This window comes from Mustela nivalis (assembly GCF_964662115.1).
Source record: "Mustela nivalis genome assembly, chromosome: 19".
NCBI classification, from domain to species: domain Eukaryota; kingdom Metazoa; phylum Chordata; class Mammalia; order Carnivora; family Mustelidae; genus Mustela; species Mustela nivalis.
The window spans coordinates 23,754,034-23,767,001 of record NC_139038.1 but is presented as its reverse complement, the minus strand read 5'-3'; the positions used below and the strand labels follow the sequence as shown (position 1 = coordinate 23,767,001).

At 41.5% G+C, this 12,968-nt stretch overlaps 1 protein-coding gene across 4 annotated transcripts in view; it reads right to left on the bottom strand.

The window, feature by feature from the left end:
* The window catches only part of DNAH3 (dynein axonemal heavy chain 3), a 176,096-nt gene that overhangs the window by 135,726 nt on the left and 27,402 nt on the right, over positions 1-12,968 (bottom strand). For all 4 annotated transcript variants that reach the window (XM_082714819.1, XM_082714822.1, XM_082714821.1 and 1 more), the window contains 6 exons: positions 10,987-11,112; positions 9,683-9,878; positions 7,694-7,873; positions 3,304-3,440; positions 1,354-1,459; positions 985-1,163 (listed from right to left, as the gene is read on the bottom strand). In XM_082714819.1, the coding sequence (XP_082570945.1) occupies positions 985-1,163; positions 1,354-1,459; positions 3,304-3,440; positions 7,694-7,873; positions 9,683-9,878; positions 10,987-11,112 (924 nt within the window). The remainder of the gene's footprint in view (positions 1-984; positions 1,164-1,353; positions 1,460-3,303; positions 3,441-7,693; positions 7,874-9,682; positions 9,879-10,986; positions 11,113-12,968) is intronic.

Sequence of the window (12,968 nt, the reverse complement as noted above, 5' to 3'; positions counted from 1 at the left end):
ATAATGTTAAAATTCTCTCTCTCTCTCTCTCTACATTTTTATATATGTATATGTAATAAGAATAATACAACATATAACACTGTTGGTAGTGGTAGTGTTTACTAAATCATCTTAGTCTATAGCTAAAAGCCCTCTGAAGAAGAGAGCTAGAAAGACGTGGATTAATCATTTTGTACATTTCAAATAGTTCACCATGGTGTTTGGTTCAGTGCTGCCCAAAAGACCCACATCAGCCTGGTGTCACACACGCCAAGACTTTCTGAGGCAACTGGAAAGAGAGAAACCATTTTCCCCTCTGGATGGGAACCTGAGAGGATATAAGCCTGGAGCTTCTGGGCCCACAAACAGGACAGCGCCTGTTAGAGATGAAAGCTGAGTAGAGGGAGAGATGCTTCATCCTACCTGCAGGTTTGAGGGCCTGAAGCTGGCAATTCCCGAACTTTTCAATATGTGAGCTCCAAATTCCCTTTTTCATTTTAGCCAGTCTATCTGAGCTTCTATCCCTTAGAAACCAAGATATCTTGACAAATATATAGTCACCAGTGAAATGAAGCTACCGCATAGAGCTTGAGATTGATCAACAGAATCCTCAGACCTATACAGCAGACACCTGCACGGGAGTGATTCCACGGGGAGCCAGTAAGCACCCTCTATCTCTGAATATATGCTAGATGGCCGGGGAGAGGGCCTCTGACCTCAGACAGCAAAGCGCATGGGGCAGCATCTCCCTGAAGATGTCTCCAAGAAAGCCAAGGCTGAGGGATCAGAGATGGACAGCTGCAGGAGGCCTCCCACCCGCCCGCTCCAAGCCCCATGTTCACCTTCTAGCCTGAACCTGAATTCCCTGCCGCCCTCACTCTGGGGCAGAAACAGCTTGAGCCAGAAGTTCTGTCTAGTCATGGCTGGGAGGTGCAAGTTCTGGCTACATTTTCATTGTCCCGTTCACACCCCATGTTGTTGTCTCTCTGTCCACAGTAACAGTACCTGGTATTCATGTTCCGGTTTACGTCCACTTGGAATTGGATCAGACGGTCTTTAAGATTTTGGGCTCGCTCACAGAGGTCATAATTTAGGCTCATGGTATCAAGGCAGAACATGGCCAAAGGCACGGTAATGTGCATGGATGCAATTTCGTTTCTCCGCCTTTTTATGCTACGGATCCTCTGTAGAAAGGAGCACAGTTGGTAGCTTGATTTGCCTTTAGCCTCTGTGCACCTGACCCCAGCAGCCCCCCACCAGCCAACCTAGTCCAATGCTGAGCACAACATGTATACTAACAAACACACTGACTATGTCTTGGATTGTGTGCAGCATGTGTCACCAAGATATAAAATATCAAATGATATGTCCTACCACCACAAAATCCTCAATTTCATGGTTTTCTTTCAGGAACGCAGTGATGTTTTGTTCTGCCATGTTATCCAATAAGTCATCATACTTTTTGTAGACATTTAAGTATCTGCCATAATCGAAGAGCATAACATCAGACATGCAAATACGGGTCACCAAGTCAGATTACGAAGAGTGGCAAATGAAGACATAAGATCATAAAAATTAGCCCAAGCCAGGAAAGGGAAACAGAATGTGGCAAAAAGTATAGTGAACTGGGAATTCAGACCGTTGGCTTCAAATTCCAATTTTGCCACTTCCTAGCTGCATGAATTTAGACAAGATATTTCTCTTTTCCAAAAATCAGTGTCTTTAGTTTTAAGTGAAAATGATGACACCTCATAGTATTGTTTTAAGGCTTACCTATAATAATGTGCATATAAAGCATCTAGTACAATGCCTGATATACAGTAAATCTGTAATAAACATTGGTTCCTATCCTTTCGTTCAGCAATAAAATTCTATGTCTAAATTTTAAGATGAAAATTGGGAACTAACAAACCTAAAATCTATTGGATAAAATTAAGTTTTCCTCTCTTAAAAGATCACGCAAAAATGGCTGCACAGATTTCTCTCAAATTGGAGGTTGTATTTGGGATGCTGTGACTTTAAGTTTGAATTAGGGATGCCGGGCTGGCTCAGTCAGTGGACCATGTGACTCTCGATCTTGTGGTCATGAGTTCAAGCCCCACGCTGGGCATGGAGCCTACTTTAAATAATAAAAATAATAAAATAAAATAATAGTGAAATAAAATAAAGATGATAATGGAGTAAGCAGAATTAGTCTTGTCGGGCCCAGGAGTTGGCCAATACTTCAGAGAGTCTAAAGCTGAGATATAATATGAGGACCAGTCAGTCCAAAAAAAAACAAAAAAACAAACTGTGTGTTAGACTCCAAGAACAGGGCAAACAGAGCTTTCAGATAGATGTCTCCAAATCAAATTCATAAGGACAGAGATTCCAAATTGACTCTATGATTTTCAGACCAGAAGTAGTTCTTAACTGGGGGTGATCTGACCACTCAGGGGACATTTGGCCATGTCTGGGGATGATTTTGGTTGTAATGACCACAGGGGGATCCTGCTGGCTATACCTATACCTATAGGTATAGGTCAGGGATTCTGCTAAACATCCTACCATGGCACAACAGTTCCTCACAGTTAGAGTTTTCTGGTCTAAAATGTTGACAGAGCCACAGTCAAGAGCCATGTATTCTGGTTTGACTGGGAGAGCCCAGATTTACACTTGTTGTCCCACAGCAATTGTTAATAAAGCCCTCTTCCTTCTCAAAGTGTCTCCTTTTGGAAGCTGTATTATATGAGCCCCTAAACTAGGGACTGCTCACATGAGCAACTGTGAGACATTTTACAGTACGATGATTAAAGAGCATTCAGATAACTTGTCCTCAATCCCCTTCCTTTAATCCCTAAATCCAAAAACCTCTAAAAACAGAAAGCTGCTTCAATATGTTATTGGATGGCAAAAGCTGGCCTAAACCAATGTGAGGCTACTTGGGGGAATATTCATATTTTTCAATGTAGAAGTATCAACATGTTTCATTAAGGGATGCTTCCTGAGATCCCGCTGAAGCTGCATCATTGTATAAAATATAATCATTATGTTACTTTTCTAAAATCCAGAAATTTCTAAAGGCCAAAACCTGTCTGGCCTCATAGCTTTCAGATAATAGAGGTGGACCTGTAAATTGAATTTGAATTCTGGCTCTCCTATTGATTTGCAGTGTAATATTGGGAAAGCTTCCTCATCTGTAAAATGGGAATAAGCAGTAATACCATTGTAAGCATTGGCTATTATTACTATGAATGTGTTTCTGATGTGTGGAAATAGTGACCATGTATTTGATGACAAGCAAACCAATACGAAAATGGCTAAGTTACAAGTAAACCAACTTACTTGTGGGGGCCAACTTGATTTTTCTGATATACCTCAAAGGTTTGATCCACAAAATCAGAAACTAGTTTTTCTTCAGTGTTCACAGTTCCAAGAATCAAGTTATAGCCTTTCAGCTCCGGGAACAGAATAGATTCCACCTGAAGAACAGAAACCACCTCTGATGTCACAGGACATCCATGAGGCACAAGAAGCGAATGGCACCAAAATGTAAAACCTTTTGCAGCAGACACATTTTCAGGGACACCAGATACATTTTCACTCTTTTTCCTCTTGGATAATGCCAGAACTATCCTCTACTTTCTTCTCCCTGGTTTTGGGTTACTCATCTTTTCATCATCCTCGCAAGTCTCCGGTCCATGAAGAATCACCCTGTGCCTCCAATTAGGATGTTAGGTTTCCCTGCTTAAGGTTTACATTCTAAACTTTTTCCACTCAGCACAATCATAATTAAATAATGTGTAATGAGCTTCTCTGCGTTTGTCATAGGTTTAAATACCATGAAGGCCTGGATCCTATCTCACTTTGTCAGTATTGTGAAGGGTTCAACAAGTGCTTGGCACATAGTTAAGTGCTTGATAAACACTGTGTGACTGAATGAATATTATAGTGATGTTCCTTGTCCCCTGCCCACATCAGCTTTTCCTAATGAAAAGCTACTAGAGACATGAGTTCTAATCCTGATTCTGCCACTAACTAACCATGCAACCTTAGCTAAGCTACTTCTCCTCTCTGAACTTCCATTTTCTCATCTGAGGAAAAGGAGAGATACTAGATGCTTCTCTCAGCTCGGGGGGTGGGGGGGGTGGGGGGGGGAATCCATGGCTTTATGGTCTTGCAGCTAGAACAGTATCTTTTCTGATAATTCAAGTTCTCTAACTTCTTCATGGCATGTGTGTGTCCCTGAGAAATGTTCTCACTTGCATGACTCATGAAGATGGCCAAGTCCCTGCTGGGGATCCGGTGCCCTCCCCTCTAAGAAAGCTAACAGTGATTGGTCCCAGCAAAGACGGTCAGAGAGCTCTACTTGGTGACAGCCATTACATACAGCAGATAGGAATGCACTGATTTAGAAAGGGGGAAAGGCTGGTGCAAATAGTCTGTGTTCCTTCTCTGGACCATCCAAAAGTTTTTAAGCCAGTGGAGGAACAACTTCTTGGCTGTGGCCATACTGAAGACAGCAGTTGAAAGCAAAGGGATGAAAGATCTGGCATTGGTCAAGCATACAGATGAAATGGTTTAAAGACACACGACTGGCACATTTAGGCCATGTAAGAGATTGCAATATGGGCAGCATAAGGGATTGTTTCTTTGGAAGAGGTCTTCAGTTGAAAGAGGAAGTAACACCTTTTATTGCCCTTTAAATCGGGCAGTCTGTAAAACTAAGCTGAGATCAGTGTTGTCTTCTCCAGATAATCATGGTTACGATCTGCAGATCTCCCTGACCCTCCGGTCCCTGACTTCCTGGTCTTGTGGTCACCCTCAGAGCCTACGCCTACACCCTTGCCCAAGTTTGGGATTTCCCTGGCACTTGGAGTGAGAAAATTCTCCCATCAAGAGAGACACTGGCCCAAGGAGACCCTTTCCACAGTAGTGTGTGTGTGTGTGTGTGTGTGTGTGTGTGTGTGAGAGAGAGAGAGAGAGAGAGAGAAAGAAAGAGTGTGTATTTCTGATTATGAAAGTAATACGTTAACATGGTTGCTAATGCAGATTTAAACATTTTTTTTTAAGATTTTATTTATTTATTGGACAGAGAGAGCAGAAGAGGGCATAAGCAGGGGGAGTAGCAAATTGAGAGGGAAAAGCAGGCTTTGTACTGAGCAGGGAGCCCCATGCAGGATTCAATTCCTGGACCCTGGGAATATGAGCTGAATTGAAGACAGATGTTTAACCCATTGAGCCACGCAGGCGCCCCAGATTTAAATTTTCCTTATTGCGTTTTTAGTTTTAGAAAACCCTTATTTCACCCCACCTCATTTTATTTATGCCTCTCATTCCCCTCCTCATTTCAATCAGTATTATAGCATTTATGTTTCTTTTTTTTTTTTTTTTTTTTTTGCTAAGACAACTATTTTCTAATATTTACTTTGGTTTCCTCTAGTAACCTTCTCATAAATAGGCTTCTCTTTGCATTTTCAAAGCCTCATGTTAACGTTTTTTCCAACTTTCAAAATTTATGTTTAGGGGGCACCTGCCTGCCACGGTTAGTGGCTCCACAGTTAGTGGAGCATGGGACTCCTGATCTCAGGATGAAGTTCAAGCACCACACTGGGTGTGGAGATTACTTAAAAATAAGATCTTAAGAAAATAAAATAAATAAAGGGGTGCCTGGGTGGCTCAGTGGGTTAAGCATCTGACTTCAGCTCTGGTCATGATCTCAGGGTCCTGTGTCGAGGCCTGCATCAGGCTCCCTCTGCCCTTACTCCCACTTGTGCTCTCTCCCTTACTCTTTTTCAAATAAATAAATAAAATCTTAAAAAATTAATTAAATAAAACATATTTAACCATAAAAAAGACAAGTCTGGCAAGGGTCGGGGATACTGTCCACCTGTTGCTCTTAGATCTTATTAGATATTCAACCTGAGGGGCTATTATTTTAAAGTTATAAACCCAGTTCAGAGATAAAACAGTGTGAGGGGTTTGAGGCAGGAGGCAGTGCTGTAGGCATTCTAGATGGAGAATGTTGAGCCTGGGTTGTTTTTCCTCACAGCCTGATAAAGTCCCATTGGCATTCACCTGGGTCTAGTTTTCAACCCCAGTACACACTTTGACCTGTGACTGTTATCTTCTTGCTATGACAATCCACTAAATCTACTACCATCCTTGCTGCTGGGTGTTTGCTGGAGCAGCCACATGAGCCCTGGGCTCTCCTCGCCCAGCTGCTCGCAAGCACTGCTAATCAACAGCAGTGAAGGAGAACTTGACTGGTATGTACTTAATCTGTCCCCAAGCCCCACACTTATCCTTCCAAATTACATGGTCCTCTCTTTCATTTCCTTCCTAGGAATATGGATGGGTAGGAGAGTAGCCCACTGTTTCTTCCCCCTCTGCACACCCAGTTTTCTTGTTAACCAGGCTTGGTTGGGCTTGAGACCCCAAATTTAAAGTTATCTGGTGAAATCAACTGGAGCATTTGGCCTATAGCCCCCAGCTCTAATCTTGAGCTCTTAGAATCCTCTAAGTACATGACTGCAAAGAGAAGAGTACTTAAGAGCATCTGAGTATGACACATAATTCTGGGGAGGGAGGGTAGGAGAGAAGAGAGAGAGAGAAAAACACTCCCCAGTTTCCTTCCCCATGCGGGGCTAGACACTGGTCTTGCCACATCAACCACACAGAGGGAAACAGAAGACAGATCACAAAAGAGTCACACTCATGTGGGTGCTCCTGCCCAGCTCTAAAAGTCTGCTAAGCGTCTGGAACATGATTAGCAATGCCATCCTGGGAAGGAAACTGGAAGGGGCTTGAACCAGGAAGGTAAGCTTCAATCTTTCCCTTTGATGCCTGTAGTGGTTAAACAAACAAAGAAACAAACACACACACGGAACGTCAAGAACTAAATTAGATATCGGTTTATCAAGGTTCTGGTGGGTTCATGGCATTGTTCCATCGTGAATCAACCCAAGTTGGATATGACTTGGGACATATCTGCTCCTTTGAATTTGGATCATGGTGGGCCGGACAGGGGTGTGGGGGGGGGGGCTCTACTTGGTCACTCCTAATGCTCTTATTAAAAGTACAATTCTTGGAACACCTGGGTGACTCAGTTGGTTAAGCGTCTGACTCTTGATTTTGGCTAAGGTCATGATCTCAGGGTCCTGGGATCAAGGCCTACGTCAGGCTCCAAGCCAGTAATGTGTCAATTTGAGATTTTCTCCCTCTCCCTCTGCCCTTCTCCTGCTTGTGTGCACAAGCATTCTCCTTCTCAAATAAACAAATAAATCTTAAAAAATAAATAAATAAAAGTAGGAGCACCTGGGTGGCTCAGTTGTTTAAGCATCTGCCTTTAGCTCAGGTCATGATCTCAGGGTCCTGAGACCAAACTCCATGTTGGGCTCCCTGCTCAGCTTCTCCCTCTGCACCTCTCCCTGTCATGTACTCACTCTCTCTCTCTCTCTCTCAAATAAATAAAATCTTTTAAAAAATAAAATAAAATAAATAAAAGCACAATTCTCAAATATGTGGACATTTCTTTATGGCCCAAATCTTTATGGGGTTTGAGCTCTTAGAATCTTCAGAAACCAAAGGGGGGGGGCATACTTCCTTTTACTTTGGTATTTATCTCCCAACGTAAGACTCCCCTAACTGAATACCTTGTGCAAACAGCTGTTTAAAATTTATTTTATTCAATAAGTAAGTAAAAGCAAAACAAATGATTAAGTTGATACTATACCTTGGGGATCTCCCTAGAGTTCTTAATAATTTCCAAGAAAGAGTTGCGTATTAATTCCCAGCAGTCATCAAAAGATGGATTAAAGACGATAACGGGATCATGGACTTCAAGTTTGATCATGATGAGCTGAGGCATGAAGAACTCCATCTCTTGGTAAGGCTCCTCAAAATCATTCCCAGCCTTTAGGAGACAAAAGATATGGCGGCTGTCACAAGGTAAGGCCTTCCAGAATCAAAGGAGTGAATTTTACCCATTCACAGTACAAAACAAACACGAGAAAAGGAAATGCAGAGTCTCACACACTATTCGTGTTCAAAGAAGGGCTAAGTACGGCATAGCCCACCCTGAGCTCACCTACTCGCCCTTTCCCAAAGCTTTTATTCGGAATGCTTACTTTGCTTAGAAATTCCTGCGTTAGTACTTCCAAATTCTTCCTATCCTTCAAAATTCAGCTCAAAATCCCCTCCCTGGGGAAGCCTCCCTGTTCTTCAGCAAGATACAATCTCTTCCACTTCTTAACTTCTAAATTTCCACTTCCTTCACGGGACTTTTTCTTTCTCTCTTGCAGAGATTATATATATATATATATATATATATATATATATGTGTGTGTGTGTGTGTGTGTGTGTGTGTGTGTGTGTATGTATGTGTGTGTGTGTGTGTGTATATATACATACATTTTATCTTCTCTACTCTAACCTAATTCTAATTCTATCCATGTCTGAACCCTGTACTTCCTCCAAAATATCTGAGGCAGCATTTAGCCCATAGTTGGTGCTCAATAAAAATTTGTTGACAGAATCCGAAAGTATATTTAGTTATCTGAATGCCTCAAATGGAGCTTGCTAATGAGTGAATAGTCTATTTTACATACTCAAAATGTCTGCCTTCCTACAACAGAAATATTGGCAGGGAGATATCTAGAATTCCCTATCAGGCTATTAATATAAGTTACCTCTCATCAACTGCACTGCCTAAAGAAACTGTTCATAGTGCAGCTTGCAAAGTACTTGTCTAAGCCAGTGATGTTAGACATTTCCAGATCTGTTTAAGGATGACTGATAAACATTTGTTGAATAGCTATCATGCATCAAATACCCATAAATCTCCCCTTCTTTCAGACATACAAAGATTTTACTTTTCCCTTTGTGTGGAATTTTAGAATGGGATTTGTTCCCACATCTCAGTCTCTTCTGCTTAGCAAAGTAGATGATTACAGTGACATCTATAGATGGGTTCTTGTCAGACAGTTAACATCACAGTCTAAATTCAGCAGCATTGGTGTCTACATTTTTTTGAGTATAAGGTCAGTTGTTCATCTTGACTTCATTTGGAAAAATACTTAGAATTTAACCTTTTGTAACCAGGCGATTTTATATTTTTATTACTCCTTTTTAAAGGTAAAATGTGCATGTGGTATGAAATCCAAATTAATCTTCCTTAATCCTCAGGCTATCTAAGTTTAGGGGATGCGATGATGTTTTGAAAACTAGGACACGGTGCTTTTAGCTTTTATTTTGACTTCATTGGAGTTTCATGAAGAAAGTTACTAATTAGGTCAACAAAGCCTTTTGTTATCAGAGATGCCCCTTTCAAAGATCAAAGAACAAAAAGTCAACATCTGCAACAATACACATAACACTCCCTAAATATCAAGCCAAAGATTTATAATAAAACTTTTTCAACTCCTTCCTTTAACAGAGAGGATCAAAAAGTGAACTATTTCCCTCCTATAAGGGGTATGAATGCCATTTTACTCAATCTTTCCTTAAATAATTTTAACAATTTCTCCACTTCCGGAGAACTTGGCCAATTTAGTAGTAATTATCTCAGGAAAGATTTCATGAGCTGATAATGATCCGATGTGTGTGGCAATCAAGAAAATTTTTACTTTTTGTCCTTCCCTCACAGCTGAGAACCTACGTGATGGAATTCTGATTGTCTCAGTTGTTTCCCCGTAAAAGGGCCTACTGCTGATCCCCTACATACCTTGTGTATCATGAAAAAGGAGACCAGGTCCTCGAGAGACTTAATGACCAAGTCCCTCAGCTGGAGTGACATGAAGGAAGCAACAGAAGCAAAATATTCCTCAATGTTATGAGAGGAGTCATAGTCACTTTTGGGAGCAAAATGGACCCAATGCTCCTTCTGTGAGATGAAAAGCTGGGCACAGGTTGGGATCCACCTGTAAAGACAGGAGGGTACCCAAGTTACAAGCTTTTCTGAGCTCAGAGAAGTCTGATCAGACAGTCCCCACACTCTGTGACCGGGCAGATGGCTCACTTCCCAACTAAGCACCGTTCCAAATCAGTATTTTCATATCCCTGGCCATCTAACCTGCCAACATCCCTTTCCAGAGAAGAAAGTAGTAAGTTCTGAATTGAGAGACTACTCTTCCAGTGGTAATGCCCAAATATACAAGCAATGCTGGTGGTGTGTCCTCCTCCAAGAGTCTCTAATTTCTTCACTATAATCAGAGATTGTGGTGAAGGGGCCTAAGGAACTGGAATGTTCCATGCAACTTCTCTCTCCGGCAAATGCCTGGCCTCTGTTCAGATTTTATAGGGGGAAAGAGAGAAAGAGGAGAAAAAGAAGAAAACCTAAGAAGAGAAACTCCAGTATGACAGCAGCTTCTGCTCAGAAGTTGGGACTAGAAATAAGAAAAGCAAAAGAAGAAATGGACACCTTGTTCTTTCTTCCTACCTCCCCCAGTTTCTAATTCCCAGTGGGAACCACTGGCCTTTTCATCCTATCCCATCTTCTCTCTGATTGCTAGAAAAGCACTTCTCTAATAACCAGAAAAGTACTAGGAGCAGCCATAGTTGTAAAGACAGTAACTAGGATATTTATCGAGCAGCTACTATGTGCCAACAGTTGCATATACATTATCTGATAATAAAAACCCTGTGGTAGGTATTACTGCCATCATTTTGCATAAAGGTGATTTCTCTGGCTCTGGACACAGTCTTTCATGCATTTGCAAAAGAAAAAGGAATTGTCACCTCCCTAACCCCCAAACTTTGTAGTTGTTTATCTGGGCCACCTGAACACAGGTCATTCAAATGCATTGTTGTGTAACCTAGCAAGTCCTAATGGACTTCAGAGGAAGGGAAGAGAAGTGGTACTCCCAACAGAGAAGAGTAATGAGAATTTCAGAAAGGCAGAGGGGGACCAGGAGTGAGGGTTGAAGAAGAGTGGACATGGGGAGTCACAAAGACCAGCAGGGAACTAGTTTTCTCTCCACAGAGTTTTTGATACTGTGATGCCGTCCCATTCTGGGGCCAGATACTGACTTGTTGAGAAGAATTTGGCGCGCTTCCATGCAGTGTTTCTGGATCACATCCTGATATTCATGAGGCTGCAGAGGCAGTTTTCCTGCCAGTAATTCTGCTGTTCGAACAAACCTGAGGTCTCTAAATCTGCCAAAAGAGAGGGAGAAACGTCCTGGGCTGAGAAGACACTTAAAAATGAATTCCTAGGTTAAGTTCAAAGGGCATATATCTTTATTTTTTTCAAGGAGAGTAACACTAATTATAACTGAGAAATCTGAGAGTCTGAGGAGGGAGGAGAAAGTCCAGAGGAACCTTGCAAAGGGTAGATAGATGAGCCAACTCAGCTGGTGTTTGCTGAACCTTCCTGTGTGTTCTGCTCTGGGTAACCTATCTGGGGACTGCTTTGGAACCAACCTGGAATTTGCCTGGCTGGGAACTGGAATATCAAATGGACTAATCAACGTTCTTTAACAGTGAGGACAGAGAAGATAGGTCAATAGAAGCAACACCTTCATGATCAAGGGGGTTCCTCTAATCCTCAGGGTGGTTCCAGGTGGGCTACTCAAGCAACTTGGAGGACTGCTTTGGTCTAAACAAACACAAAACCCCCTATAGACCTACACTTGATTGGCAGGTTCACCAAGACACACACATTATCCCTTGGCACAGCGCCTTACACAATGCAGGCACACAATAGGTATCTGTGGAACGAACACATGAAACTCCTTGCACCTTCTCTTATGAGGCTCTTCTATTTTTTTCAGATCAATGGATGTGTTGTCCTTTACCATATTCCCAGAGGTGTCTTTCAGCTCAGAGGGCCACATACCTCTTCCTGACATCTATTCCATCCATTTATAAATCACTCTTCTAAATCATCACTGTCTTTCACTTCCCCAGTTAGATCTTTGTTCACTCCCTCAACTCATCTCATTTCTTGCTTCTCATTTTCATCATCCACTGGAATGACCTCTTGGGCACTTTTCCTCATCCTTCCTAAATCCCACAGCCTATATTTCTATTCCTTCTTGGTAGAGGTGGTGAACGTGGTCCCCATCTTGTCTGGCCAGCCACAAAGCATTGTTAGGGAAGGAAGGAGAGAACTTGAGAGCTCCGTCACCACACATTTGATATCCAAACCAAGTATGGCCCTTGTTACCATGTGGTAATTATGTTACTTATCTTGAATTCAATCCTTAACGAACGTCCTACAGTGGCTCTTCAGACCACAACTCTCATTCTGGCCCCCAAGCCCCTTACCTTTCACTGGTCACTAGGTGACTTCTTAGAATTTTTTAAATTAAATCATGCAGGTCACAGAGAAAAGCTGTCTGTATCATTTCCTTAACAAATCTTTCTCATTTTTTTTGTTGTTGTTCAACTGACAAAAATCTTCTAAATGATTTTGGTTCACTTTCACTTTTGTTGCCTGTATAATCTTTAGGGAACCCCTAAAAGCAAGTAGTAAGGATCCTTTCTTCTCAGAAGCTATAGATTCAATAATGTGCCATCTTTACTACATGAAAAATTAAATGCATCTGTACATCTCCTTGGCAGTGAGTATCTGGCAAATTTTACCATCCCTGAGACTCATCTTTTTTTGTTAATTTCCAGGTTATTTTTTGAGGTCATAAACATGCTTATAGTTAAAGCAGTACCTTCATTTATTGAACAATTACTATATGCCAAAGCTGTTCTAAACAACTCATCAAACAAAACACATGAGGTGTGTATCATTATTATTATTCCCATTTTACATATAAATAGATGGTGGCTTAGAGAGATTAGCTTCCCCAAAATCACACCATCTGTTACTGACAAAGCAAGAACCAGAACCTATGCAGTGTAGTTTGGGAGCCCATTCTATAAATTATTACCTTAAACACTTCTGCCTCATTAGAAAGTGATTTTTTTTTTTTTCAGTGTCCTGACTGACACCTCCAATGACTTAGAAAACTAAATTCAGTCCAAAGAAGGGAATGTGCTTATTTCTTACCATTGGT